At 43.8% G+C, this 27,996-nt stretch overlaps 1 protein-coding gene and 1 pseudogene across 1 annotated transcript; one reads left to right on the top strand and one right to left on the bottom strand.

Moving 5' to 3' along the window:
* Nucleotides 1-488: 488 nt before the first annotated feature.
* Nucleotides 489-4,486, top strand: LOC115103764 (keratin, type I cytoskeletal 13-like). Its single transcript, XM_029624681.2, has 8 exons — nucleotides 489-1,112; nucleotides 1,624-1,706; nucleotides 1,867-2,023; nucleotides 2,182-2,343; nucleotides 2,543-2,668; nucleotides 3,621-3,841; nucleotides 4,010-4,023; nucleotides 4,123-4,486. The coding sequence occupies exons 1-8, from the start codon at nucleotides 624-626 to the stop codon at nucleotides 4,170-4,172; spliced, it is 1,302 nt and encodes a 433-aa protein (XP_029480541.1). The 5' UTR covers nucleotides 489-623; the 3' UTR covers nucleotides 4,173-4,486.
* A 17,749-nt stretch (nucleotides 4,487-22,235) lies between these two features.
* Nucleotides 22,236-27,486, bottom strand: LOC115103763 (keratin, type I cytoskeletal 13-like; annotated as a pseudogene).
* Nucleotides 27,487-27,996: the final 510 nt, after the last annotated feature.

Consider the following 27,996-nt stretch of genomic DNA (forward strand, 5'->3'; position numbering starts at 1 on the left):
CAATAGGTAACTTGGAATAAGCATTTAATGGTTTCACCATGTTTCGTTTCTTTAATGAAAAACACCCACAGTTTTAATGATAGATACAGTATGCTTAGCACTTATCCTGTAATAAGATGTTTACTTTAGGTGTGGCAGGTAACACTTTACTTTAGCTTGGAAAAAAGGGATACTTCAATGTTTCAACAGTGTATACCTAACTTACAGGCAAATAAAAGAGCATGATATAGTTTGATAGACTGGCATAAAGTCCTAGTAATTAAGCAGTCTGTGTTTCCTTCTCTGGCGAACTTCACCCTTCCCCCCCACACACACACACACACACAGGCATTCCATTACAGTTTCATCACAGGGGTGGAAACTGAACCCTGGTCCTTAAATTCAAACAGACTGTGGTGGTGCCAAGGCTGTTGGAGAGTGTTGTAAAGTCACCCTCTCCTCCCCCTGACCGTTCCCTGTTTTGTCCTCCTCTCCCACCTCCACGAGGCCCGCCCCAGGACTCAGACTATATCAGGAGCCAGCCTCCCTCTGTCCAACTCCACACTCCTGGAGGCTCCAGCTCTACAACAGTCCTCTCTCCTCTCGTCGCCACTCCACTGACCTACAGCAGCCAGCAAGTCAGCATGTCTTACTACTCATACAAGAGCTCCAGCGGTGGCAGCGGCCCCATGAACTTCTCCGGGGGCTCCAACATCATGTCAAGCCGGGTGGGCTACGTGTCCAGCGCCCCCAAGGCCTTCAGCGTGTACGGAGGTGGTTCTGGCGGTGGCACCCGGATCTCCTCTTCCTCCGTCCGCTCAGTCTCCTCTGGGTACGGCGGCGGGGCCGGCTTCGGTGGCGGCTATGGATCCGGTGGTGGCGGCTATGGATCCGGCGGCGGTGGCTTCAACCTGTCCAGCGCCCTGGACGGCGGCGCCATCCACCTGAACGAGAAGGCCACCATGCAGAACCTGAACGACCGCCTGTCCACCTACCTGGATAAGGTGCGCTCGCTGGAGGAGGCCAACTCCAAGTTGGAGATTCAGATCAGAGAGTATTATGAGAAGAAAGGGCCTGCCGCCGAGAGGGACTACAGCAAATACTGGGCCATCATCAACGACCTGAAGGACAAGGTAGTGTGCTGACCTCGTCTGCTATGGGCTGATCAAATCCATCATTTCGCATTTCTTGCAGTGTTAAGTAGGCAGTGCTGACAGGATACTAGGGAAAGGAACATTGGCTTACAGTACTGTATGTAGGAATGAGGAGCACAACCTTTATAAAGTATACTTCAGGATTGACTTATAGTTTTTAATCGGAGTCCAGAGGGTTAGAAAAACAATGTGTTGTCACTGACATTTATAGATTATGAGATTGTTTTTTTAAAGATAGCTATTAATTAAACAAATGAAGAAAATGAATTACATCTCAAGCATGAAGGTGATGAGGTCATTCAGGGAGGTGATACAGATGTCTTTTTCTAGTGCATATTGATGTTTAGGTTTTATGCTTTTACTCCTGGAATGTGTGTTCAACAAGCTTTGGGACCGATGCAACAGCGTATCGAAATACTATCAGCTTCCAAGTTGACTAACTGCGACTCAACCATGGTGAACAATGAAAGTCTTTCATGTTTTCTTTTAGATCAACGGTGCCACATGCAACAACGCCAACATCCTGCTGCAGATTGACAACTCTAAACTGGCTGCTGATGACTTCCAGACCAAGTTAGGGCACTTCCTCAATCAGCTCCATAGTCTCAGTTATTACAACACTAGGTTATAAGAGGCAAACAAGCAAATAATCACTGAGAAGCTACATGTCTTATCTACAAATTTGGATTCAAATGTCTCATGATAACTTCCTCACTTTCTCCCGACCAATCAGGTTCGAGCATGAGCTGATGATGCGCCAGTCGGTGGAGGCTGACATCGCCAACCTGCGTCGCCTACTGGACCAGACCACTCTGACCAAGTCCGACCTGGAGATGCAGATCGAGGGTCTGCAGGATGAGCTGGCCTACCTCAAGAAGAACCACATAGAGGTGTGGGGGCAATTCACTTTCTTCACATTTTTCCATTTCAGTGATGAGATTTTATTCAATATAAACACACCCCAGTGATAGATAGAAAATAAATTGTTTTTAAAAGTTGGATAGAAAGTAAGAGGATGAGAGTGACTCCATTTCCCATAATTCCACAGGAGCTGGCAGCCATGCGTGCTCAACTCACTGGCACAGTGAACGTGGAGGTGGACGCAGCACCCCAGCAGGACATGGCCAGGATGATGGAGGAGATCCGCACCCAGTACGAGGGCATCATCGACAAACACCGCCGTGACCAGGAGGCATGGTTCACAGACAAGGTAACCGTCACCATGGCAGACTTCAGCAAAATTCTCCAACTGTCTCCCACATATAATCTTTTGTAATTACATCTTCAAAACCAAAATATGTAACCGACTGTCATTAACGGTAATCATTTTGAAGATTGTGGTCTAAATTCGTCAGGAGAGCGAGCCACAGCGGGATTAAAATGGCGGCCCTGGTTTGTTTGTGTTTCAGTCAGCCAACCTGTCCAAGGAGGTGGCCACCAGCACCGAGATCATCCAGACCACCAAAACGGAGATCAACGACCTGAGACGCACCATGCAGGGCCTGGAGATCGAGCTGCAGTCACAGCTCAGCATGGTGAGCCAGAATCACTGACGTCTGAAAACGGACCACAGTTTTGGGGCCATAGCTTTTACACAACTTCATGCCACTTTTGGCAACACAGTTGATTCTATTTCCCCGTCCTCTGTACCAATCCTCTGGAGTCTAGCTTCTCTCTTTCAACAAAGGGAAAGAGAGAGGTGTGACGCGGTTGAAAGGGATTGACGAGATAAAAGGGAGGGAAAAAGGGGGAGGACTTGGAGAGAGATGGAGTAGGAGAGGGGAAATGGGAGGGCAGTGGAAAAAGGCTATAAGTGGGGGATTAGTGGACACGGGGGGGGGGGTTAGGGTTATGCCGAGGTTTTTTCGCTTTTTACGGGCATCTGCACCCTATCTGGAAGACAGCTTGAGTATGAGTGTGTCCAGAGGAATGCAGAGGTGACAGAGCCAGAGCCAAACTCCCATGGAAACTTAGCTGGGGCTTATCAAACTCAGTAAGTCTATCTCAATCCATCCCGCTGCAGTAACAAGGCTACATTCCATGTCGGTCTAAAGCACAGGAGGTTGGTGGCACCTTAACTGGGGAGGATGGGCTCGTGGTAATGGCTGGAGTGGAATCAGGGGAACGGTATCAAACACGTGGTTTCTTTGTGTTTGAAGCCATTCCATTCGCTCCGCTCCAGCCATTATTATGAGCCGTCGTCCCCGAAGCAGTCTCCACTAAAGGCCATTTAAAGAAAAGAAACATCTGGGAATACATAGAACTCAGTATCTCATTTCAAATAAGCAAGAAGTGACCCCGCTGTGCTTGGTGGTGCCAGGCATATTTGTGTTCATCAACATAGTCTTGGTGTAATAGAAGAAGTTTGTTGACATTTGCTTATCTAAGTTGAAGTGCAATAACTATGGCTGCTTTGAGGTTTATTTTCATTATTTCTATACATGCATTTCCTGTTACTGACCCTGTATCACCTCTATCGCCACACAGAAAGCAGCTATGGAGAACACCCTGAGAGAGACAGATGGCCGCTACAGCGCCATGCTCTCGGGCTACCAGAACCAGATCGACATGCTGGAACAGGAGCTAAACAGGGTGCGCCAGAGCATCGAGACGCAGGGCCACGATTACAAGATGCTGCTGGACATCAAGTCCCGTCTGGAGCAGGAGATCGCCACCTACAGGGGACTCCTGGAAGGGGAGGAGTCCAGGTAAACCTTGCAAATCTATTGGAAATGCCCATAAATGTCCATACATTTAACACGGCCCAAATAATCATATTAGTCATTGTTATTATTATTAGTCTTTCAGACAGATACGACATAGCTATACTCTCTAACACGTTTTTTTCCATTTCTTTTCACCATCCGTCTTTTCAGAACTGTTGGCTCAGGTAAATAACATCTATTTTATATAATGGCTTTATAATGATAATATATGATGGTTGTGATAGTAGGTTATCAGCATGTTGTAACTCATTTTCTTTCTGCAGGGGGATCGAAAACCACAGTCACAACCACAACAGTGCGCTCTTCCAGCTAGATGTCCATCTCTACTGGCAGCGCATAATATTATCAGAAACACACCCACGCCCGCAAACACCACACATCGTTACGACTAAAGAGGAGAGCTGTCGAATACAATACCTGAGGAGTACTGTTAACACTGCAATGCCTCTTATCCTGAGAGGTCAATAATATACCTGTTTTTACGATATCCGCCAATCATAGGAAGCCTAACTGGAGTTCCAGGAAGTGGAATTAGGATGAGAGAAAGTAGGAATAATGAACAACATTTGCTATCAGAGTGTTTGTGACCATCCTGTTTCTGAAAATAAATGTTCTGGTGAATATGAATCGCTATTTTCTGTGGCTGAAATTATTTCAATAAGGTAGACAGCTTTTGGAAAAGTTGACTATCATGCCATTATAAGCCTGTATTGTGTGTCCCCCCCCCACCCCCCATCTGTTGCCTGTAGTTATTCAAAAGCATAACAACCACATAATACTCTCGGGGCTCTGTGTTAGATATAACAGTGGGGTTGTCAGGAGGTTGTCAGGATGTTGTGGACAATGGCTGAAAACTCAATTGTGGAAAAACATAACGTGAGAGACATTGAAGGTTACTGAAGGTCTTGTACTCAAACACCACGGAATGAAAGGAGCAGGGAGCAGGATCCGTGACCACGGAACGGCGAATATGACCCTGGGTGCGGTAAAATGACTCCTCAAAAGCGAGTCGGGATGACTAATCTGTGCCCTCACACATACTTTAGCATTTTGACACAGTGTCACAACATGCAGAGTTTCTTCCTCACCAAGTGGCAGTGTTGCCTAGAGACAAGTGGAAAAACATTGACTGAGGAGGTAAATACTGACCGGCTGAACAAAGAAAGTCTGTTGACAGGGATGGTATCTGTTTTGCACTTTGCACTTTGCACTTTGCTCTGAGTAGAGTGGAATGAGTCAGAGGTGTCGGGTACAGGAGTGAGGGGGGGGGTGGAGGACACAAGCGGTGTGTACTTGTCTGTGTCCGTTTGACGTGGGAACACACTTTTCTATGTTTATGTTTTACAGGTAGGTAGGTGTGTCTGTCTATGCTGTGCATAAATGAGAATTGCAGAAGTTCTCTAGTGGAATACTGAGATGACTAATGCTGCTATTGGAGCAGAATCAAAAGGATATTTAGAAACTGCAGTTCCTACAAATGAACCAAGGGGATCATGTTTGCAATTCACAATCACTCACAGACACACGCATACACACATCCTTGCACAAAACACACCACATATGCATGCACACACACACACACACACACACACACAAACCCACAATACATGAATAAAAAAATACATAGTCAGGCCTGTTTCTAAATAATGTCCTTTCAAATGGCTGTTCTTGTTATTGCTATTGTTGTTGTATTGGTGAGTCTGCCTTGATCTTCTCCCCCGACACACACACACACACACACACACACACACACACACACACACACACACACACACACACACACACACACACACACACACACACACACAGTTCTTGCTTGTAGAATGGGGTGAGTTCATAGAAGTGCTGGATAACCACCTAGCTTACATTGTGGTCAAAAGAAATGTTTAACTGCTGTCATCATATGTCATCTTCTCCTGTTTTATACACGGATTGTTAAAACACTGTAATTGCTGCCTTGATTACAGAACCCAAGGTTTGAGTTGGTGGGGGAGTGACATCAGCTTTAGGTGACATTGTTTATAGCTGGGAAACTGCAACCACATTTTGTTTGTTTTGATCACCTGGCATATTACCTGGAACTGATGTGGTTGGTATTTTCGATTGACATTTGAAATGTTTTGGACCATTTCCTTGTCAATCAACACAATACAATAATTCTTACTCAGGGCTTGGACTGTAATGACATCTCATTTAATTGAATTTGAAGGAATAATTACCAGCTCTCTTACATCACATGGGCGCTGGGCACAGACGTCAGTTCAAAGTCCAGTTTTAGTTTACATTTGGGTGTCAACTAACATGAATTCAACTTGAAATCAACCAAAAATGTCACCCTGTCATTGAATTTAGGTAAACAAAAATACTAAATTCCCTTACGTTGAGGAACTTTTGTCAATCCAATCAGTTTTCCATCCGTTCAAACGTCATCAGAGTTCATTTGTTGGTTGATATGACGTGGAGACAACGTTGATTCAACCAGTTTTTGCCCAGTGCAATCTCTGTTCACGATACTTTGATCGTACATATCAGAGTAATCATGAAACACCCTGGTTTGAAACATCCCTAGAAGAAACGGTGCTTTTCTCGTCACAGTACAGTAGTGAGACAAAGCTCAGCATAGTATCAAAAGTGAGCGGAACACATTCTCCTCCTCATCCCAAGAAATCTGTAGAAATGTATCTGGCTTGGGACTTCAATAACTATCTGTGAAAGTCAAAAAAACAACGACTGGAATGCAGGTCTCAGTGGGACTGGGGCATCTCCAAGGGCAATGCGAGATAGCCAAAGCACTAACTGGATGTGAACTTTCAACCCACAGCGCGGCTCTGACTTAGGTCTGCACACAGTACCTTGGGATCCCAACACTAAATCTGTCAATGCTAGCATTCCTAGTGTGTCGTTAAAATAGACAGCCACTGACATCACACCACGTCTCTCTCCTTGCTTATCATGGCGTGATTCATCATACGACCATAAAAGAAAATGTGCCGCAATAACTGCCATGACAAGGGAGCAGTTTGTTTCACAACTATTATGAAGGGGTGTTGTTGCGGTGGACAACGTTGACAACACATCAGGAATGGTGGCTGGTAAGGGACCAGCCAGTTGACTTAGGCAACAGTCAGACTGGTTCTCAGTGTCAACCACACCCTGTTCTTATCAGCTATATGCTACAGACAGTAGCTACTGCACTGCTGTGAGATATGCGTGGGGTCAAGAGAGACATAACAATCACAGCTCACCGTCATTTAGCGAGCCGCCGTGATTACACACAGCTGCTGTGCAAATAGTGGAAGGAAGACACATTTTGACATCCTTGATAAAATAAGATAATGTATCTCTTTTGGTGGCGAGATAATCAGAAAGCAAAGCCATCCAGGATATTTATTCATCATTCTGTTTTTGCATTAACGTGTAATGTTAACATGTAACTTGGTCAAGGGAGCTGCTCATTGGGTACTGCACTGTGAATGCCCTCTGCTCCATGCTCTCCAATGCTAATGTGTGTGTGTGTGTGTGTGTGTGTGTGTGTGTGTGTGTGTGTGTGTGTGTGTGTGTGTGTGTGTGTGTGTGTGTGTGTGTGTGTGTGTGTGTGTGTGTGTGTGTGTGTGTATGTATATATACCGGAGGGCATGGGGAAAAAAGCAGAAGACAAATGTCCATCTCATCTGGACTAATACAGTAAATCGTAAACAGGTGCGACATACAGATAAGCATGTAACAAAAAGGAAGATGGTAAGTATACAGTTGTCTTGATTTGTTCTTCATTAATATGTCTGTTATGGTTAGTGGAATGTCATTTGCCTTCATAGGCCCATAAACAGGCATTCCCCTCAGGGAACCGCCCTGTGTACACAATGCAACATACTTGTCACAAAATAAACATTGTTTTTTGGCCGGTTCAACCAAATGTGGTACAAATAATCGTAGGCCTATAGAGCTAGTTTACCTAACAGTGATGTAACGACAGTAGTGAATAACACTGCTACAGTAACTGGCAGAAAGGCGTGTGAGCTGGGAGGCACATTTTCCAACCAAGTTGGCACTGCATGTGAAAGTATGACTCAATTTTTCCAAACTTTGAATGCTTTTGTAAAAGTCCAGTGCACTTACCGACCAGTGGGACTTTGACAAACTAGCTACTTTTCTATAGTGTGCTTTCATTCTGGCATGTTTACAATATCATAAATCACTGGTGTTGGCCTTAGTGACTAACACATTCACTGATTCAGAAAAGGATTTTAGTGTACCATGGTGGTACCACACTGACATCCAGTGTTGGATTCTCTCCATTACAATGGGTGTGAGCCATAGAGAGCGAAAGAGAGGACACACGCTATCTTTGTGGCAAGTGCGCTGTCTATCCATCTCTATGCCTCACACTAATTGTATTGAGTTCAAGGTGGTTTACCAAAGTGGATGGTGTCATCTAGTGGAACAATAGTGTCATTGCGCTTCTATAGGCTGCATTATGATTCTATGATTCTTTGATCCTATCCTATAATTCTAGGTCTAGTCAAAACATTTACACTATAATAAATGCTGTTCTACTTGAAACGACCATACGCCAATATATATGCACCTCCGTACTTCGATCCAGGGATGGAAGGTATCGCTGCACTCCTAATTATCCCACAACAATTTACGGCAAATCCAGAGGACGTAAATACCGCTACTTTTTGATTAAAACTGCCTTTTTGGTTCTCATGCTTGGTAGCTAATGGGTCATTCTTGAATTGGGGTGACATTTGGGCATGGAATTTTAGGCAAAGTTCCCATTCCACTATGCGGAATTCTCTGAAAATATACCGTATCTCACTCTTTCTCCCTCACTGTCTTTTACAAACATCTAAACACAACTCAAATGTGAATGAATACGATTGTAGACTGAATGAATGACTGAATTCTGTAGATTGTGAACCGAAAGGCTGCTGTCTAACTTTACGGCATACTGGGAGGTCCATAGTGAAAGCACTGATGGGAGTCTGACCACTACCAGCTAATAGGGTATCAAAAAGGTAGGAGGTTTCCTTAGCTCACCAGCCTATCAAGCATGTAGAAGAACAGCAAGAACAACTTATAGCCAATACAGGTGGGACTTCCATCGGTGCCATCCGACTGTCATGAACAGCTGTGGTCCAGGTTTGCCACTGGCTGGGGGCCTCGGTTACGTTCCCACTCGGGTTCATCTGGGGGTTAGGGTCACCGCACAGACCTGCTGTAAGTAGGGGGGGAAACTTAGACACCAGACAGAGCCATGATTGGCTGAAGCAGTATGAAAAGTTAAGTCTCATGTAGGCACCTGCTGTAATATTGATAGCCTTGGGAAGACTACCAGAGTCCCCCAGATAGCCTGTGTCCCCCATTGGTGGAGGGGGGTACATCCCAATTGGTGAGGGAGGTAGTAGAGGCTTGCTCTGTAAAATAATATCTATCAATACAATTTTAAAACGAGTAGTAAAAGCAATTTAATAACATACAGTTCATACAATTGCTTTGCTCTGATTTAAAAGGTCAGTTGAAAGTTCATACCTCCTCCTGTGGTACCTTCGTATCCACCCACCTGTTGAGTATAGGATCCCAGACAATCTGACAGAGAAATGGATAGGAATGAGAATCAATCTTTAGCCATCTACCATTCTCTGTCTTTAACTGTCACTCAATAAACATTTTCCATCTACAAATGTGAAAAATATGTGAAAAATATGCACAGATGATGTGTATTAGTTCACTAATGTTTCTGGACAGGATATGAAGAGCAGGTTTCCTACAGATTTGGGGGAATCCTCCAGCAGGTGTGCCTCCTTCTTACGGCAAAAGCCCTCTCCGCGGGTCTTGGCCTTCACAATGAGAGGCTCAGCAGCAGGTCCACGGGCGTTGAGCAGGGCAGTTGGGGACCGCAGGACATTTAGTCATGGGGCTGTTCTTCCATTCCTCGCCCAGGACATCCACGTATCTGCTCCGTGGGTCTGTGACAAGTGGGACAGATGGACCTCAACCCTCTGTAGGCAGTACAAGGCACCAGCATGATTAAAGGCAGGTTGGCATTTATTGGGATGACTCATGTACTGAAGGCAGCTCTTCAGGGTGGTCACTAGCTGGCACAACCACTAAGTCATAAAATCACATTAAACATACCCCTAACCTTACCCCTAACCTTAACCACACTGTTAACCTTATGCCTAACCCTAACCTTAAATTAAGACATTTTTGTTTCTATGAATTGTTGTACTGTACACCGATGGATAGAGCACTGGGTGAGATCTGTCATTTTGGATGCATTTACCTTTGGGACCCTCCTCACTGAGTACAGTGGCACTGACGGTGCCACTGCTGGAGCCTCCGTAGAGAGGCTCCGCCTGGGCCCTCGCTGCTGGGAGGCACACCAAGCCACCACTCCCCTGATGACTCAGCTGCTCCCTCTGTTTCAGGGAGACCTCTACCCTGGATGGCTCCAGGCCCAACACCAGGCCCATCACCTCATTGCATTGAGGGAACTCAGCCACAACTGAGTGGACTGCCTGATGCTGATTTCCCCTCAGTAAAGCTTCTTGGCGCAGCTGTGTAGGAGGACCGAATGCATACCCTGGATGTCCTGGGCTCATGGTGGGAGGTGGTGGTGGTGGTGGAGGAGGAGGATAGGTCTGTAATAAACATCAACAAAGCGGCCAAAATATGACTCTGAGTATCAATAATACGACACTGTGAATCAATGACACTGACATGGCCGGCCTGCCCATGAGGCAGGATTAGATTGATGGGGCAGATTGACAGGGGGCAGCATTTTCTAAGCTAAACTGACCAAGATACACATCCAACAACAACACATAGAACCTCACATAATTCTGCCCAAAAACAAAGGCAATTCCTCTCAACCAGTGGCATATGGGCTTTTAAGTTGAGCGCTGATGCCACCCCTTTGATAAGCAGTTCCCCCTTTGTCAAAGGCAAAGGGGCGCAAAATGTTTTTCTTGACCATTCCCAGTGCGCCTCCCCAGTATGCTGTTGGAGAGATGCATCTCTGAAGCGCTCCACCAACATTCCGTCAACAACAACAAAAATAGCTGTGCTAACATATTATATGAATTGTAATTCGCAACATATTATACAAAATAGATGATGGACATCCACAAATGAATGCATGCCATACGAAACATAACATATCATCACCGATCGAACATCTCTGGAGAGACCTGAAAATAGCTGTGCAGCGACGCTCCCCATTCAACCTGACAGAGCTTGAACAGATCTGCAGAGAAGAAAGGGAGAAACTCCCCAAATACAGGGTTGCCAAGCTTGTAGCGTCATACCCAAGAAGACTCGAGGCTGTATTCGCTGCCAAAGATGCTTCAACAAAGAACTGAGTAAAGGGTCTGAAAACTTATGTAAATGTGATATTTCAGTTTATTTCTTCTAAAAAAACTGTTTTTACTTTGTCATTAGACAATGATGCAGATTTGGTTGCCGACCAAAGTATCAGTGTGTTTATTTTTAGGAAGAAGTGAGTTGTCGGGTTTATTGTTGGGAGGGTTAATGCTACTTTATGGTGATTGACTGGAAGCAATCACCTTTGGCCTAGTTATCTTATTAAATTTGTAGCTGAATAGTACTGCTGCAGATCATGTATACTAAAAAATATATATATATATATTTCTGTATGTAATAAAGCCGTTTTGTGGGGAAAACTCATTCTGATTAGCTTGGCCTGGCTCCCCAGTGGGTGGGCCTTGCTCCCAAGTGGGTGGGCCTTGCTCCCAAGTAGGTGGGCCTGGCTCCCCAGTGGGTGGGCCTTGCTCCCAAGTAGGTGGGCCCGGCGCCCCAGTGGGTGGGCCTTGCTCCCAAGTGGGTGGGCCTTGCTCCCAAGTAGGTGGGCCTGGCTCCCCAGTGGGTGGGCCTTGCTCCCAAGTGGGTGGGCCTTGCTCCCAAGTGGGTGGGCCTTGCTCCCAAGTGGGTGGGCCTTGCTCCCAAGTAGGTGGGCCTGGCTCCCCAGTGGGTGGGCCTTGCTCCCAAGTGGGTGGGCCTTGCTCCCAAGTGGGTGGGCCTTGCTCCCAAGTGGGTGGGCCCATCGCTGCTCCCCTGACCAGTCATGTCAAATCCATAAATTAGGGCCTAATGAGTTTATTTCAATTGACTGATTTCCTTCTTTGAACTGAAACTCAGTCAAATTAATTAGTTCTCTCTCTCTCTCCAGCGAGATGTTTGTACATATACAGCTGTAAATGTGAATGCTGTTATGTGAATATCCCTGTATAGATCCTATGCCATTATTTCCTATGTAGATATTCCTTTTTGCATAGCTTACAACATTGTATATTTAAGCAATAAGACACGAGGGTGTGTCGTATATTGCCAATTTAAGGGCTGTTCTTATGCACGACGCATCGCGGACACACCACAAACCCCCGAGGTTTGTTTATTGCTGTTATAAACTGGTTACCAACATAATTAGAACAGTAAAAATAAATGTTTTGTCATACCCGTCCTATACGGTCTGATATACCACGGCTGTCAGCCAATCAGCATTCAGGGCTCGAACCACCCAGTTTGTAATTGTTCTTACTTGTCAGAACCACAAGTCCATCCTGTGTAAACTGATGATTTCTGCCTGCGAGTGTGAATAATATAGTGTGCGGTGTTGATGAAGATAATAAAAGTCCTGGTCTAAGATGCATCCGTACTGTTCTTTCCGAACAGTCTGTGGCGAGTCAGAACCAATTATATCAGCATGAAGTACTAGAGGGTGAGGGCGTTCACAGCCGACCGCTCAGACGAGCTCCAGCTAGCCGTTTTTACAATAGAAGTCTTTCCCGTCAGCTAGCCACCTAACTGACTGACCTATCATATTCTATAAACGACGATTTACCGGTTTGGTACTCATTCTCCGAGAGTTTTTTGTTGTTGTTGTTTGGTGGATGGATGTTTGCAGACACGGTTTATTATTATTTATTTTTTAATTAGAGCTCAGTCAGATCAAGAATAGAATCATTTTTCTGAACTTTGGATCAATGTTGTGAGCAAAATGTAGATTTGGACCTGAAATGTATTTTCTTTATTGTGCACAAAATATACAGTACCAGTCAAAAGTTTGGACACACCTACTCATTCAAGGGTTTTTCTTTATTTTATTATTTTCTACATTGTAGACTAATAGTAAAGACATCAGAACAAACTCAGTGTGAACAGATACGTACCAGCCTCAGAAATTGCAGCCCAAATAAATGCTTCACAGAGTTTAACGTTTGCCCTTGCTGTCTCTGCCTGGCTGGTTCCCCTCTCTCCACTGGGATTCTCTGCCTCTAACCCTATTACAGGGGCTGAGTCACTGGCTTACTGGTGCTCTTTCATGCCGTCCCTAGAGTGGGTTGAGTCACTGACGTGATCTTCCTGCTGGATTGGTGCCCCCCTTGGGTTGTCCCGTGGCGGAGATCTTTGAGGGCAATACTCGGCCTTGTCTCAGGATGGTAAGTTGGTGGTTGAAGATATCCCTCTAGTGGTGTGGGGGCTGTGCTTTGGCAAAGTGGGTGGGGTTATATCCTTCCTGTTTGGCCCTGTCCGGGGGTATCATCGGATGGGGCCACAGTGTCTCCTGATCCCTCCTGTCTCAGCCTCCAGTATTTATGCTGCAGTAGTTTATGTGTCGGGGGGCTAGGGTCAGTTTGTTATATCTGGAGTACTTCTCCTGTCTTATCCGGTGTCCTGTGTGAATTTAAGTATGCTCACTCTAATTCTCTCTTTCTCTCTTTCTTTCTCTCTCTCGGAGGACCTGAGCCCTAGGACCATGCCTCAGGACTACCTGGCATGATGATTCACTACTGTGATTATTATTATTTGACCATTCTGGTCATTTATGAACATTTGAACATCTTGGCTATGTTAAGTTATAATCTCCACCCGGCACAGCCAGAAGAGGACTGGCCACCCCTCATAGCCTGGTTCCTCTCTAGGTTTCTTCCTAGGTTTTGGCCTAGGAGTTTTTCCTAGCCACCGTGCTTCTACACCTGCATTGCCTTCTGTTTGGGGTTTTAGGCTGGGTTTCTGTACAGCACTTTGAGATATCAGCTGATGTAAGAAGGGCTATATAAATACATTTGATTTGATTTGATTCAAGTAACAGACACATCTCAGCGTCCTCTGGCAATGGGGGTCTCCATGTAGATGCTGAGCCTGGAACTGACACAGACCTGAAACAGCTTTGCCACATTGGATCCAGGGCATTGGCAAACACAATGTAAGTCATTTAATTGATGTACCCCTAATTGCACCAAATATATCTGTTTATCCTACAGCTATTGTAAGCAGTAATCATGAGCCTTTTAACCAGAGTTACACTTTTAGCACTGAGGCGGTGTGCAATAGTGGGAAAACCACTTTACGCAGCTCACCCTGCACTATCAGCTCCAATGTGAATAACATGAGAAAGTCTACCTCTGAAAAGCTTCCCAGTAACGCAATCAAGAAACACAGAAAAGTGCTAAAAATAGCCCATATTAACATATGTAGCCTAAGAAACAAGGTCCATGAAGTCAATAACTTGCTTGTAACAGATGACATTCATATTCTGACTTTCTCTGAAACTCACTTAGATAATACCTTTGATGATACAATGGTAGCAATACATGGTTATAACATCTAACGAAAAGACAAAAAATCCCAACGGAGGCGGGGTTGCGGTCTATATTCAGAACCACATTCCTGTAAATAGAGAGACGGTATAATGTTAAATACTGTTCAAGTAACATGGCCACAGGTTCATCTGCCTCACCTAAAGCCCATTATTTTGGGAAGCTGCTATAGACAACCTGTCACGTTCTGACCTTAGTTATTTTGTTATGTCGTTGTTTTAGTGTGGTCAGGGCGTGAGTTGGGTGGGTTGTCTATGTTCCTTTTTCTATGATTTTGGGATTTCTGTGTTTGGCCTGGTATGGTTCTCAATCAGAGGCATCTGTCAATCGTTGTTCCTGATTGAGAACCATACTTAGGTAGCCTGGTTTCACTTTTGAGTTGTGGGTGATTGTTTCCTGTGTCTGTGTGGTCCACATGGAACTGTTTCGGTTTGTTATTTCACTTTGTTATTTTTGTATTTTGTTGTGTTCAGTTTGTTCTATTAAATATGGACACTTACCACGCTGCACATTGGTCCTCCTCTTCTTCTTCCACCAACAGCCGTTACACAACCAAGTGCTAACAGTCAGTATCTGGATAACATGTGTGAAATGCTCGATAATGTACAGTATGTGATATCAACAGAGAAGTATCTTTTAAATATTGACTGGCATTCATCAAGCTGCCCACTCAGAAAAAAACTTCAAACTGTAACCAGTGCCTGCAACCTGGATCAGGTTGTCAGTCAACCTACCAGGGTAATTACAAACAGCACAGGAATGAAATCATCAACATGTATTGATAACATTTTTACTAACGCCGCAGATATTTCCTTTAAAGCAGTATCCAAATCCATAGTTGGTAGTGATCACAATATAAGAACCATATCTAGATAAAACAAAGTTCCAAAGGCTGGGCCTAATATAGTGTATAAGAGGTCATACAATAAGTTTAGTTGTGATTCATATGTTGATGATGTAAAGAATATTTGCTGGTCTGTGGTGTGTAATGAGGAGCAACCAGATGTTGCACTTGACGCATTTATGAAACTACTTATTCCAGTTACTATTTTTTTTTTTTTAACTAGGCAAGTCAGTTAAGAACAAATTCTTATTTTCAATGACAGCCTAGGAACAGTGGGTTAACTGCCTGTTCAGGGGCAGAACGACAGATTTGTACCTTCCGGTTACTAGTCCAACTCTCTAACCACTAGGCTACCCTGCCACCCCAATAAGCATGCACCCATTAAGAAAATTACTGTAAAAACTGTTAAATCCCCTAGGTTTGATGTGGGAATTGAAAAAGTGTATGGTTGAGAAGGATGGGGCAAAAGGTATGCCAATTAAGTCAGGCAACTGATTGGCAAACGTACTGCAAAATAAGATATCATGTGACGAAACTAAATAAAAATAAAAATAAACTACACTATGAAACAAAGATAAATTATATAAAGAATAATGGTAAAAAGCTTTGGGGCACCTTAAATGAAATGATGGGGGGAAAAAAGCCAACTCAGCTCCTTCATTTATTGAATCAGATGGCTCGTTCATCACAAAGCCAACTGATATTGCAAACTACTTTAATTACTTTTTCATTGGCAAGATAAGCAAACTTAGTGATGACATGCCAGCAACAAATGCTGACACTACGCATCCAAGTATATCGAACCAAATTATAAAAGACAAGAATTGCACTTTTGAATTCCGTAAAGTCAGTGTGGAAAATTATTGTTGTCTATCAACAATGACAAGCCATCATGGTCTGACAATCTAGATAGAAAATTACTGAGGATAATAGCAGATATATTGCCACTCCTATTTGCCACATCTTCAATTTAAGCCTACTAGAGAGCGTGTGCCTTCAGGCTTGGAGGAAAGCTAAGGTCATTCCGCTACCCAAGAATAGTAAAGCCCCCTTCACTGGCTCAAATAGCCGACCAATCAGCCTGTTACCAACCCTTAGTAAACTTCTGGAAAAAATAGTGTTTGACCAGATGTAATGCTATTTCACAGTAAACAAATTGACAACAAAATTTCAGCATGCCTATAGGGAAGGACACTCAATAAGCACAGCACTTACACAAATGACTGATGATTGGCTGAAGAAAACTGATGATAAAATTATTGTGGGGACTGTCTTGTTAGACTTCAGTGCTGCTTTTGACATTATCAATCATTATCAATCATAGTCTGCTGCTGGAAAAACGTATGTGGCCCTGCTATAATGTGGATGAAGAGTTACTTGTCCAACAGAACACAGAGGGTGTCCTTTAATGGAAGCCTCTCAAACATAATCCAGGTAGAAGCAGGAATTCCCCAGGGTAGCTGTTTAGGCCCCTTGCTTTTTCAATTTTTACTAACAACATGCCACTGACTTTGAGTAAAGCCAGTGTTTCTATGTACGCAGATGACTCGACTCCATACACGTCAGCTACTACAGCGACTGAAATGACTGCAACACTCAACAAATAACTGCAGTTTGTTTCAGACTGAGTGGCAAAGAATAATATTTCTAAAACTAAAAGCATTGTATTCGGAACAAAACACTCACTAAACCCTAAACCTCAACTAAATTTTGTAATGAATAATGTGGAAATTGAGCAAGTTGAGTTGACTAAACTGCTTGGAGTAACACAAGATTGTAAACTGTCATGGTCAAAACATATTGATGCAGTAGTAGCTAAGATAGGGAGAAGTCTGTCTATAATAAAGCGATGCTCTGCCTTCTTAACAACACTAGGTCCTACAGGCCATAGTTTTGTCGCACCTTGACTACTGTTCAGTCGTGTGGTCAAGATCCACAAAAAAGGAAGTAGGAAAATTGCAATTAGCTCAGAACAGGGCAGCACAGCTGGCTCTTGGATGAACACAGAGAGCTAATATTAATAATATGCATGTCAATCTCTCCTGGCTGAAAGTGTAGGAGTGATTGTCTTCATCACTACTTTTATTTATGATAGGTATTGACATGTTGAATGCACTGAGCTGTCTGTCTAAACTACTGGCACAGAGCTCGAACACTCATGCATACCCCACAAGACATGCCACAAGAGGTCTCTTCACAGTCCCCAAGTCCAGAACAGACTATGGGGGGCACACAGTACTACATAGAGCCATGACTACATGGCACTCTATTCCACATCAAGTATCTGACGCAAGCAGTAAAATTAGATTTTTTTTTAAAACTGATTAAAAAAAAACATTTTATGGAACAGCGGGGACTGTGAAGCAACACAAACATTGGCAGCAGCTACCGGGGATTCATAATAAATACAAATACAAATACAAACATCAACTGTTCAGAGGGGACTGTGTGAATCAGGCCTTCATGGTCGAATTGCTGCAAGGAAACCACTACTAAAGTACACCAATAAGAAGAAGAGACTTGCTTGGGCCAAGAAACACGAGCAATGGACATTAGCCTGGTGGAAATCTGTCCTTTCGTCTGATGAGCCCAAATTGAATATTTTTGTTTCCAACCGCTGTGTCTTTGTGAGACACACAGTAGGTGAACGGATGATCTCCCCGTGCGTAGTTCCCACCATGAACTATGGAGGAGGAGGTGTGATGGTGTGGGTGTGCTTTGCTGGTGACATTGTCTGTTATTGACTTAGAATTCAAGGCACACTTAACCAGCATGGCAACCACAGAATTCTGCAATGACTATCATGTGGGTGTATCATTTGTTTTTCAACAGGACAATAGACGAAAACACACCTCCAGGTTGTGTAAGGGCTATTTGACCAAAGAGAGTGATGGAGTGCTGCATCAGATGACCTGGCCTTCACAGTCACCCGACCTCAACCCAATTGTGATTGTTTGGGATGAGTTGGACGGCAGAGTGGAGGAAAAGCAGCCAACAAGTGCTCAGTATATGTGGGAACTCCTTCAAGAATGTTGAAGCTGGTTGAGAGAATGCCAAGAGTGTGCAAAGCTGTCATCAAGGCAAAGGGTGGCTACTTTGAATAATCTAAAATATTAAATATATTTTGATTTGTTTAAAGCTTTTTGCCTAGTACATTATTCTATATGTGTTATTTCATAGTTTTGATTTCTTCACTATTATTCTACAATAAAGAAAATAGTAAAATAAAGAACAACCCTCCTTCACCGCAAGAAAACCGTAACACCTGCTAATCTGTCAGCTAACCTGGAGTACAATCATTGAGACGAGATTGGAGATGTTGATTAGAGCTGCCCTGCCCTATAAAAAAACACTCACAAAATTTGAGTTTGCTATTCACAAGAAGCATTGTGTCACGCCCTGACCATAGAGAGCCCTCATGGAGGGCCAGCACACCAACATCAAAACCTCATCCCAACCGTAAAGTATGGTGAAGGGAGCATAATGGTTTGGAGCTGATTTGCTGCCTCAGGGCCTAGACAGCTTGCTATCATCAACGGAAAAATGAATTTCCAAGTTTATCAAGACATTTTGCAGGAGAATGTAAGGCTATCTGTCCGCCAATTGAAGCAACAGGACATCAACTCAAAACACAGAAGTAAATCAACAACAGAATGGCTTCAACAGAAGAAAGTACGCCTTCTGGAGTGGCCCAGTCAGAGTCCTGACCTCAACCCAATTTTTTTTTTTTTTTTTTTTTTACTAGGCAAGTCAGTTAAGAACAAATTCTTATTTTCAATGACAGCCTAGGAACAGTGGGTTAACTGCCTGTTCAGGGACAGAACGACAGATTTGTACCTTGTCAGCTCGGGGATTTGAACTTGCAACCTTTCGGTTACTAGTCCAACGCTCTAACCACTAGGCTACCCTGCCGCCCTCGGGAGCAGTTCACACCAAACATCCCAAGAATATAGCTTCACTGAAACAGTTCAGTAAAGAGGAATGGTCCAAAATTCCTCCTGACCATTGTGCAGGTCTGATCCTCAACTGCAGAAAATGTTTGGTTGAGGTTATTGCTGCCAAAGGAGGGTCAGCCAGTTATTAAATCCAAGGGTTCACATACTTGTTCCACTCTGCGCTGTGACTGTTTACAAGGTGTGTTCAATAAACACATGAAAATGTATAATTGTTTGTGTTTATTAGTTTAAGCAGACTGTGTTTGTCTATTGTTGTGACTTAGAGGAAGATCAGATCAAATGTTATGACCAATTTATGCAGAAGTCCAGGTCATTCCAAAGGTTTCACATACTTTTTCTTGCCACTGTATGTCCAAACTTTTTACTGGTACTGTATATATTTTATTATTTATCTTTTTAAATTAGAAGAAAATGACCAAGGTCGGGACCTCATATGTGGTTACAGCCCTGATGTTAGTCTAAGGTTGGTGAGATTGCGATTGTTTGAATCTTTATGTGGATGAACTGTAGATATGAAAACACGTTTTCCCCTGCAAGAAGAACAACCACATTTTGGAAAAACACTTATAGCGCCGGTCCCATAAATATCTGGTGTGATGATGTTGGAGTTCTCTAAAGCCCTCTCAGAATGCCACCATTTGATATTGTTCTTGGCACCATTGAAAATCAAAACCAAGACTAAGTTTAACTTTCATATAGTAGGAAGTGCTTGCTGCCATCTGGTGGCACACAGCTGAATGAGAGGAGAAATGATTTGAGAGATCATGTTCAAAACATATACACAATGATCAAGTATGGTATATTCTGAAACACCAGCAGCATAACATCCTGCATCCCACTGCTGGCTTTCTTCTGAGCTTGTCCCACCCTGACCCAATAAGACTTCACCATTACAATGTTTTTATTAAGTCAGTTCCTTCCCATCCTTGGGAACAAAGTGAAACCTTTCAATTGAGTTGTTCTTAACTCCCTTTTTCTTGACTCCAGTATCTTTGTGATCATCTGTAATTCAAGTGATTTGTTTGGGGAATTCAGACTGTGACCTCAAATCATATATTTGATTGGAGTTGACTGCTTCAGTGTCGTCAGTCGAGATCAAACTTTATAGATTATCTCATCTTTATAGATGCCAAAGGTGCTATCTGTACAGGGCCATGATCCACTCCCATTAGACTAACCCTCTTTTGACAATGTCTCAGGATTATGCTTCTTTAAAGGAATTGCATAAAGAGTTCGCTGCCTATTTAATTTTCCGTGTTGGTTTGTTAATTGACCTCATACTGAGTCATACTATCATCTAATGTGCATTGGTGAAAGAGCATGTTAAATGGTTGGATGAAATTGAATGAAATGAAATATACAGTGGGGCAAAAAAGTATTTAGTCAGCCACCAATTGTGCAAGTTCTCCCACTTAAAAAGATGAGAGAGGCCTGTAATTGTCATCATAGGTACACTTCAACTATGACAGACAAAATGAGGGGGGAAAAATCCAGAAAATCACATTGTAGGATTTTTAATGAATGTATTTGCAAATTATGGTGGAAAATAAGTATTTGGTCAATAACAAAAGTTTATCTCAATACTTTGTTATATATAATATGTAAGTCTTCACAAGGTTTTCACACACTGTTGCTGGTATTTTGGCCCATTCCTCCATGCAGATCTCCTCTAGAGCAGTGATGTTTTGGGGCTGTTGCTGGGCAACACAGACTTTCAACTCCCTCTAAAGATTTTCTATAGGGTTGAGATCTGGAGACTGGCTAGGCCACTCCAGGACATTGAAATGCTTCTTACGAAGCCACTCCTTCGTTGCCCGGGCGGTGTGTTTGGGATCATTGTCATGCTGAAAGACCCAGACACGTTTCATCTTCAATGCCCTTGCTGATGGAAGGAGGTTTTCACTCAAAATCTCATGATACATGGCCCCATTCATTCTTTCCTTTACACGGATCAGTCGTCCTGGTCCCTTTGCAGAAAAACAGCCCCAACGCATGATGTTTCCACCCCCATGCTTCACAGTAGGTATGGTGTTCTTTGGATGCAACTCAGCATTCTTTGTCCTCCAAACATGACGAGTTGAGTTTTTACCAAAAAGTTATATTTTGGTTTCATCTGACCATATGACATTCTCCCAATCTTCTTCTGGATCATCCAAATGCTCTCTAGCAAACTTCAGACGGGCCTGGACATGTACTGGCTTAAGCAGGGGGACACGTCTGGCACTGCATGATTTGAGTCCCTGGCGGCGTAGTGTGTTATTGATGGTAGGCTTTGTTACTTTGGTCCCAGCTCTCTGCAGGTCATTCACTAGGTCCCCCCGTGTGGTTCTGGGATTTTTGCTCACCGTTCTTGTGATCATTTTGACCCCACGGGATGAGATCTTGCGTGGAGTCCCAGGTCGAGGGAGATTATCAGTGGTCTTGTATGTCTTCCATTTCCTAATAATTGCTCCCACAGTTGATTTCTTCAAACCAAGCTGCTTACGTATTGCAGATTCAGTCTTCCCAGCCTGGTGCAGGTCTACAATTTTGTTTCTGGTGTCCTTTGACAGCTCTTTGGTCTTGGCCATAGTGGAGTTTGAAGTGTGACTGTTTGAGGTTGTGGACAGGTGTCTTTTATACTGATAACAAGTTCAAACAGCTGCCATTAATACAGGTAACGAGTGGAGGACAGAGGAGCCTCTTAAAGAAGAAGTTACAGGTCTGTGAGAGCCAGAAATCTTGCTTGTTCGTAGGTGACCAAATACTTATTTTCCACCATAATTTGCAAATAAATTCATACAATATAAAATAGACTGACATAAAATGCTCTCTTTAAATGTTCCTTGATATTTGATCATGTTCACCATCCCCTTTTGAACAATGTTACTTCCCAATGACAAGACAGTGGACTGAGAGGAGAAATGATTTGAGAGATCATGCTCAAGACAAATAGACAATGATCAAATGCGGTAGATACTGAAACATCTTTTATTATGTCATTTGGGACAATTCAACCAAACGTCACACATTGTCATTATCACATCATCAACAAGGACATTCAAAAGCATGTTTGTTTTGTCAACTTAAATATCAAATATGGTCCATTTATGAAAGATTGCACGGTTCTGTACATTCAACGAGCATACAGGCAACACCAGAGCAATGCAATCCAGAGGAGATTATAACATTTGAACATTCTTGGTATTCCTTTTAGCCGCAGGTGGAACCAGGCTTTTACTGACAGGTGGGTTTGATTGGGTAAGGGAACTATTTGTTCGCCACCTCCATGTCCACATCCTCTGTACGGGAGACAACCTTTCCATCGATGATCTCCTCGATCACCATCCTCACTCTCTTTGTCACCACTGGCTCAGCTACAAAGTAGGGACACATAACCGTTAGTAAGTACACTTAGTGTTGGGCATAGCTAATGAGGAGAAGCACAGAACCATGAGAACAGATTGGCACCTTAGCACCTTCAAATCAACCAAATCCTTTGTGTTCTAGAGTGTTTCACAATTTCTACTGCTGGGTTCAATCAATATGGGATTTGATGTGATAGAAAAGGGTCTCGCTCTACTTACGTTTCTTGACCTCAATAATCTCAACCTTCTTGGTGATGACAGCTCTCCTGGAGGGCAGAAGATAGTCAAAGTGTTAAGCACCTTCCTATTGAACAACTCTACATTGATCTCTCTACTCTGTAACAGTCTCTATTGCCCAGTTCCAAATCGACCCCTGGCCCCTTCCCCTGGGCACTTCTTGTAGATCTGTAACGATTTGATAGGCTACTGTAGGTCATTAGCATAATGATGACTGCTTCATCTTGCCCTCTAGTAATATTCACAACCATAGTTCTTGCACGTATCCAATCATTTTAGATCAAAAGTGCCTACAGCTGGTGGTTATGTGTCAAAGGTGTAGGGGATACTGAAAGGCTAACAGGCTAGGGGTTGATTTGTAATTGGGTATGTAAACGTCCATTTATCATTTACATTGGGTATGTGAGGCCCATGTAAATCCCATTGGGTATGCAAATTAGAGATCTGCACCCTGCTCTCCTCTCCTTACCCGACATCCTCTCCGTCCAGCAGCCTCCTGTACTCGGCGATCTCCATCTCCAGCCGGGTCTTGATGTCCAGGAGCATGCGGTACTCGCCGGCCTGCCTCTCGATGTCCGTCTTCATGCGACCCAGCTCCTGCTCCAGGCTGTTGACCATGCCCTGGAGCTGGTCCAGCTGCATGCTGTAGCGGGACTCAGTCTCATTCAGCTGGCCCTCCGAGGCTGATTTCTACAGGGAGAGAGGGAGGAAGAGGAAGGGTTAAAGACTTCAGACGATTCAACAAGTGGTGTTGATTTAGGCCAAGTCTCGACTGCCCGCACTGACATCAGTGCATGATTGAGGTGAAGTTCCTGGTGAGCACGTGTTTTTAAGAATTCAGTTTTGAGGATCACAGCTGTGGTGTATAAAAAAAAATGGTTATCCTCAACTTCACTTCAACTTCACTTCATCTATCCATCAATCGAAGAGCTTGTCAAAAATGAAATGTATTATTATTATTGTGATCATTACAAAGCTCTGAGTTGACTGATTGCTTCTCTCTCTAGAACCAATCCATCATATTCCGTTTCTAAAAGGGAAATCTGAGGACTCATGTGTAAACCGTAGGGTAGGCATGTATTTATGAGGTCTAAATGATGATGGTTTTACTACGAGGTGTCAGTTGTACTGCACTGTTTAACTGAAGGCCCTAATCTTGTAAATGTCATGCATTTCCGAATCCCGAGTAATCTGCGACAGTAATTACACCCTATTCTAGCTCTAACTCATACGTCTAGCAACAACCAGGAGGCAGAGAGGGGTGTGACGTTAGGGGGTATTTGTTTGCTCACCAGGCTGAGCTGGGACTGCAGCTCGATCTGCAGGGCCTGCAGGGTCCTCTTGAGCTCGTTGATCTCACTGCGGGACGTCTCCAGGGTCTCTGTGCTGCTGGTCACCACCTTGTTCAGATCATCAAACTGGGACGGACAGAAGGAACATATGCACAAAATGAATTATCTATGGTCTGATATTTTACCTTTATTTAACTAGGCAAGTCAGTTAAGAACACAATCTTATTTTCACTGACGGCCTAGGAACAGTGCCTTGTTCAGGGGCAGAACGACAGATGTTTTACCTTATCAGCTCGGGGGATTTGATCTTGCAACCTTTCAGGTTACTAGTCCAGCGCTCTACCCACTAGGCTACCTTAAGACGCACTAAGCCATTTTCATATGATCTAAAACAGAACAGATGGATCAAGAGGTTCTCCCTTGACAAGGTTGGGCTCTCGTTCTCCTCACCTTGCCCTTGTACCAGGTCTCCATGTCGCGGCGGTTCTTCTCGGCGATGCCCTCGTACTGAGTACGGATCTCCTCCATTATCTTGGCCATGTCTGCTGGGGTGCTGCGTCCACCTCCACGTTCACCGAGCTGACGTTCATGTGGGCCCGCATGGCAGCAATCTCCTATAAGGGCCACAGAGGGATGACAGAGGTCAACTATGGTCAGCACCAGGTGAGAGGCAAATGGAGGTTGCCACTGGGTAGGCTGTCACCGGGTAAGATAAGATACAACTTTTACTGTCCCAGACAGGAAATTGTCTAGCACAATTACAGACAGGCGTCAAATTGGGTCACAAACAGGTGAGGTGCACTGGTGTCTCATGTTCAACCACATGACAAATCAATTAGGTACTTGGGTGCCACAAACGGTCAACATCTTTCATGACCTAGTTACAGTGTTCATGGTGTATTTCCGTCAGCTTCTCTGACATCCTGTACAACCGTCCTACAGTCAGTATATCCAACAGGAAATAGGACTTGCCACCATGTGATCTCAAGTGTGGTTTTAACAGCTATATGCCATACTGCTGCAGGGCTTGTGACAAATTTGCTGACAGCTTTAAAGCTACCCAAACAGAGACAGCGCAGACACTCCAAACAAGGTCTGTTTGATCTGTTGTTTGCATTGTCATTGATACAGCCAAAGACAATACTGCTTGGCATGTGATGAGAATGAATTATGTCTCTGACAACTCCATTTGTCTCTCACAACCACATTGTTTTCATCTAGGTAAAATATGTAAGAATTTGGAAATGTGGGGAGGTCTTGCTATTGCTATTGCCATGACTCTTGGGGATATGGTATGATAAAAGAGGGCTTCCAAGGCCCCAACAGAACCCTGAGGGACACCCACCTCCTCGTGGTTCTTCTTGAGGTAGACCAGCTCCTCCTTCAGCCCCTCAATCTGCATTTCCAGGTCTGACCGGGACACGGTCAACTCGTCCAGAACCTTCCTCAGTCCAGCGATGTCCGCCTCCACCGACTGACGCATAACCAGTTCATTCTCAAACCTTTCCAGAGGGGAAAAGGACAAACGGTGCATGTGAGTTAACCAGCATTATTAACAGTTCCCGCCAACAGTAAACATACCAAACGGCAGAAAAACGAGTCAGACCAGCTTTACGTGCAGTCGACCGCTGATGATGTTCCTAAGGTGTACAGTAATGTGACATTGAGCATCACGTCGTGGACACGTTGACCTTCGTGTAATGTCACACTAGGAGTGGCTTCATACTCTAATAAGGGTATAAAAGTTGCACGACTAAAGTCGATATATATATGACGTATAGTTCCCATTCCAATCCCGACTTAAAGCATTATTCTAAGGTTAATTCAACAGTTGTTTGCCCCTTCCATCTTATAGACCCTTTGTACTCACTTGACTTTGAAGTCCTCCGCAGCCAGTCTGGCATTGTCTATCTGCAGGAGGATGCCTGCGTTGCTCAGAGTGGCAGCACTGATCTGAGAACAGGGCAACAGCAAAAAAATAGGTTGGTACATGGTACATTAAAAAGGAAGACGATTACACACTGTCAGGCCTATCACAATGATTACATCATTTGCTTTTGATTGTCAAAAACAATGAAGGTGCATTCTCCCGAGACATAATCGTGAATAGCTGTAATGAGAGACTCTTAAAGTGTGATAAGGTGAAGCCTACCAGAGCTATAGTATTGTGTTAGTAAGTCATTGATTAGCCTCCTACCCACACAGATATACTGTAGCCTATCTCTGGCAAAGGCCACGCAGTTATGAATGGGAAATGAAAGTAATACGCGTGACTAGAATCCCATCAGATGCAATAATACAAAATGCTACTGAACAGTGGTGTGATTCATTTATAGCGTCATCATCGCGGCTCTCCCCTTTGAAAGAAGTAATGCAGGCGGCATGAGTGTGAATATAAATGTTGACAGAGAGATAAGTTGAATGGAAGTGAAGGTTTCACATGCCAAGCCCTTTTTTGGTAGATTATTTATTTCAATAGACAATAGACTCATGGCAATTAAGTGCTATAATCCATCACTACTGTAAACTTGGTATGATTCCTCAATCAAATGCACATCCCGAGGGCACACTTCCATTGCCACATGACAGCTTCATAGACGCAGCCAGTCAATGAACTTCAGGGTATGTCTTGTGTCTTGTAAATATTAATTGAATTGTATATGAGAATAGATGTTGTTTTCTGCCAGAGTAGAAATGTAGAAAAATGTTCCTTTTGTATTTTTGTCCTTAAAGAAAACGTTATCTAAAGTCAATAGTAAATAGTGAGGTTGATGAAATCAAATCAATCTCGCTCAATATAGCAATATACTGTATTTATTATGCCCCAAAGATGCTCACCTTTCTGCGCAGGTCGACAAGAATAGCTTCGTATTTGCTGTAATCTCTGGTGACCGGTTTCTTCTTCTCGTACCACTCGCGGATTTGACGCTCAAGCTGGGCATTCGCCGTCTCCAAGGAGCGCACCTTCTCCAGGTAGGTAGCCAAACGGTCGTTGAGGTTCTGCATGGTAGTTTTATCGTTGACTGACACTGCATTACTACCATAGTTGCCATTGTCACCCCCAAGCCCACTGGACAGATCAAAACCGCTCCTGGTGCCCGAAGCATAAGATACGCGGACACTCTGTCCCCCTGCCCCTCCATAGACGCTTGGTGCCTGTGATGCGATGCGACTCTGGTAACCTCCTCCGAGAGACATGGAGGATGAGCCTCGGCTGCCTCCATAACTGCGAAGTGATAAAGCACTCATGGCGACGTTGTGATGATGGGTATGTAGAGATGACAAAACCCGGAGTGGTACTTTGAAGAGTTGGTGGTGAATCAGTTCAAGCCTGGTAGCAGAATATATACCCCCCTTGGAGGTGGGAGAGGCTGAAGGGCGTATTGAGATAATTATTTACGTGAATAGATATTCATCCAACAGGTGTGTCCTTAGTCAGCTCATTAAATAAGGTCACTAAGGTGTGGTGCGCGTGAGAGTTAGCTGGCATTCTGCCTCCATAATTTGTATCACTTTCATTTACAGTATGACAACTGTCACGGCATGTTAAACCTCAAGTGAGCAAGTTATGAATATGATAAGATAGAAGCTTGCGTTTTAAGAGATGACCGACGACTGAATCCCGCAACAAAAAGTTTACTTTTCCCTCTGTAGTCACCGGGAAATGTAGGATACAGTAAAATAGGCAACTCTAACTAAAATAGGAAGTGCCAATTTGTTAACAGAGATGTCACATGAATCAAGAGGGCATTCAGGACAGAGAGAGAGAGAGAGAGAGAGAGAGAGAGAGAGAAAGAAAGAGAGATATAACTATTACAATGACCTTTAACAGGTAC

Source organism: Oncorhynchus nerka, linkage group LG21 (assembly GCF_034236695.1).
Source record: "Oncorhynchus nerka isolate Pitt River linkage group LG21, Oner_Uvic_2.0, whole genome shotgun sequence".
NCBI lineage: Eukaryota > Metazoa > Chordata > Actinopteri > Salmoniformes > Salmonidae > Oncorhynchus > Oncorhynchus nerka.